At 53.9% G+C, this 2,690-nt stretch overlaps 1 protein-coding gene across 1 annotated transcript; it reads right to left on the bottom strand.

The window, feature by feature from the left end:
* Positions 1-551: 551 nt before the first annotated feature.
* On the bottom strand, positions 552-2,066 carry LOC124681224. The gene has a single exon (XM_047216161.1). The coding sequence runs from the start codon at positions 2,064-2,066 to the stop codon at positions 552-554; it is 1,515 nt and encodes a 504-aa protein (XP_047072117.1).
* Between the last annotated feature and the right edge of the window lie 624 nt (positions 2,067-2,690).

Genomic DNA, 2,690 nt, shown 5'->3' with positions numbered 1-2,690 from the left:
TCTTTTTGTGATAAATGTTTTGTCTTCTTTACATAGACCAGAAATATATTGGTTTTTCGTGAAACTCTACAAACAAACAGGGATTGTCAAGATGTACTTGCGGATTTTTTTTGTATAATTTTTTGACAATTATAAATATGTTTTATGGGTGAGGTGAACATACGCACCGAGGAGCCGAAATTAATTCCGAGGGACAAATGACTATTTTGCGGAGTACTATTTCAATTATAGAGTTTGGCCAACTACATTCGGCATCCATAACGCCAAATGCATGTTATATAGCAATATGTTCTATGGCGATTAAAATAATATTTGTTTTCGATATATTTTTTTGTATAGTTGGTTATAATTTAGGGTGCTTGAGTTTTGTCAAAACCCAGAATGCAAACTAATCATCAACACAGGGAGTAAACATAAATCATCATTACCATTTGACCTCCGTAGAAAGCTCGAAAAAACAGAGATTCACATGGGGGGTGTTCTGAATCAACAAGCTGATGAGTACTGTTTAGGAACTAATGGATAAGTAGGGAAGCTATTTCTGAACTGTCTCAACTAGTACTTGTGATGTAACCGAGCATGGTGTACACGGTCTGCAGCAGGGACGGCACAACGAATATGGCGGCCGCTGCGAAGAGCGACACTGCCACCCACGGCGACGGGAAGAAGTGCAGCACGAAGCCGCCGCACCACCAGCTGATCCGCCGCCTGCGGTGGCACGCCACATCGTCGAGCATGTCGCCGAACTCGTCCGGCAGCCTGGCGCCGATGGTGTGCGCCCCGAGCTCCCGGAAGAAGTAGACGAGCTCCGCGTCGGTGAAGCGCGTGGAGGCTAGAACGCCCCGGCGGCGGAGGAACGAGGCGTCGCTCGTGCAGCGCACGAGGCCCTCCATCCGCGCGACGTGCGTGGTGACGCAGGCGCCGTGCGCCCAGTGGAAGTGCATCTCGAAGGCCAGCATGTTGTACAGTACCACCGCGCTGTACTCGTGGACGTGGAAGCACGGGATGCTCATCACCGCCACGGGGCTCGCCGTCCGGCTCCAGAACGACATGTCGAGGTGGCTTTGGCAGCTTGACGACGCCGACGCCTGCCGGAACCACACCGCCGAGTGCCGCAGCTCCATGGAGCAGGGGAAGAGCCGCTCCGACTCCCTCTTGATCTTGAGGAGCTTGAGCGGCGTGGAGAGGATGGCGTACTTGGTCTCCGGCACGCGGGACCAGTGGAAGAGGTGCAGGATATGGTGGAACTCGGCGCCCGCGGCGTGGCAGGGGAGGCGCGCCCGCTTCGGGCTGACGTCGTCGAAGCATCCGAGCACGACCTGCTCGACGCAGTGCCGGAGCTTCAGCCTGCCGCAGGAGGCGACGAGAAGCTTGATGGCGGCGAAGGGGACTTGGTTCTCGAGCACCAGCATGTCGAGCTTGATCTGTTCGGCGTGCTGCGCCACGGCCATGTGCAGGATGAAGTACTCCCGGTTGATGAACGCCGCCCGCGCCGCGCTGTCGGCGTCCTCGCCGACGCCCGCCTTGCTGAGCATCATGCTAACGACGAGGACGAAGCAGCTGTCCAGGAGCAGCATCTGCAGGAACCTCTCCTCGTCGTCCAGCAGCTCCCTGTCTGCCTCCGCGTCGTCGTCGGCGAACTCGTCGCGGAGGCGGTCGCGCTCCGCCGACAGCACCGCGACATAGCGGTCGACGTCGAGCGCGCACTGGTCCTGCAGGTACCGCATGAACGGGAGCTTGGCATCGTCGGGGAAAGCTAGGCCGGGGTCGCCGCGGTGGAACGGGCCGATCGCCACGGCGCGCACCGCGTGGAGCGCCTCGACGCGCCCGGAGCGGCCGGGGCGCGACCGGAGGATGGTGCCCGAGCGCTCGCCGAGGTACCACAGCATGGGCGTCCGCGCGATGAGGTCGCTCATCACGGCCTTGTTCACCGTCGCCGACGTTAGCTTGCGCAGCCACTTCCGCTCGGCTTCAACGCCATCGACCGAATCAGATTTCGTCTCGGCGGCGGTGTCAATGTCAATGCGGTGGCCATCGGTTGATCGGCTCAGCTCATCTCCTTCCATCCTGATTTGATTTCTCGAAGCAGTTCAGCTTAATTGATGGTCATATATGGATTTAGAATGTCCCATGTTAGTTGGGACTTGGGACCAGAGACAGCAGGACAATGAATCTGGCAGATTTCAGCAACACATTCTTGCTGGGCAATGGACAAACCGAACATGCCAGAACTTGATGATCAACTACGATACAGATACATCGACAAAAAGGGAAATTTGAACATGACACATTTGTCTGGCTGGTTGTTCACGTATGGTACGAAAATATTAAGCAAAAACTCTTTTTTTTTTTGAGCCAGGCTCTGTTTATATTTGGTAACATTGGAACTCCTAACCACTTGGCTTGGCTCATTCCGTGGACCGAACTTTGCTGAATTTTCCCATTACTTTGTTTAGCTGTAATTAACTATCACTTGTTTTAGCTATTTCGTCATAATTTCTTGTGATGTCATCGCGATTGCTTGATCAAATATCGAAACAGCGACGCTAGCCGTCGCTAAAATTCAACTTTGGTTCCTCGCCTTACGTTTGCGTGACTTTTCCATGTTGTCTGTGTTACGAAATTGTGGGAAGTTGACTTGTCATCTGCAAGGCTAAAATTAATTGGATGTGATATCATTACATCTAAGC

Source organism: Lolium rigidum, unplaced genomic scaffold, assembly GCF_022539505.1.
Source record: "Lolium rigidum isolate FL_2022 unplaced genomic scaffold, APGP_CSIRO_Lrig_0.1 contig_36432_1, whole genome shotgun sequence".
Lineage (NCBI taxonomy): Eukaryota > Viridiplantae > Streptophyta > Magnoliopsida > Poales > Poaceae > Lolium > Lolium rigidum.
This window is presented reverse-complemented; position numbering and strand designations above follow the sequence as displayed.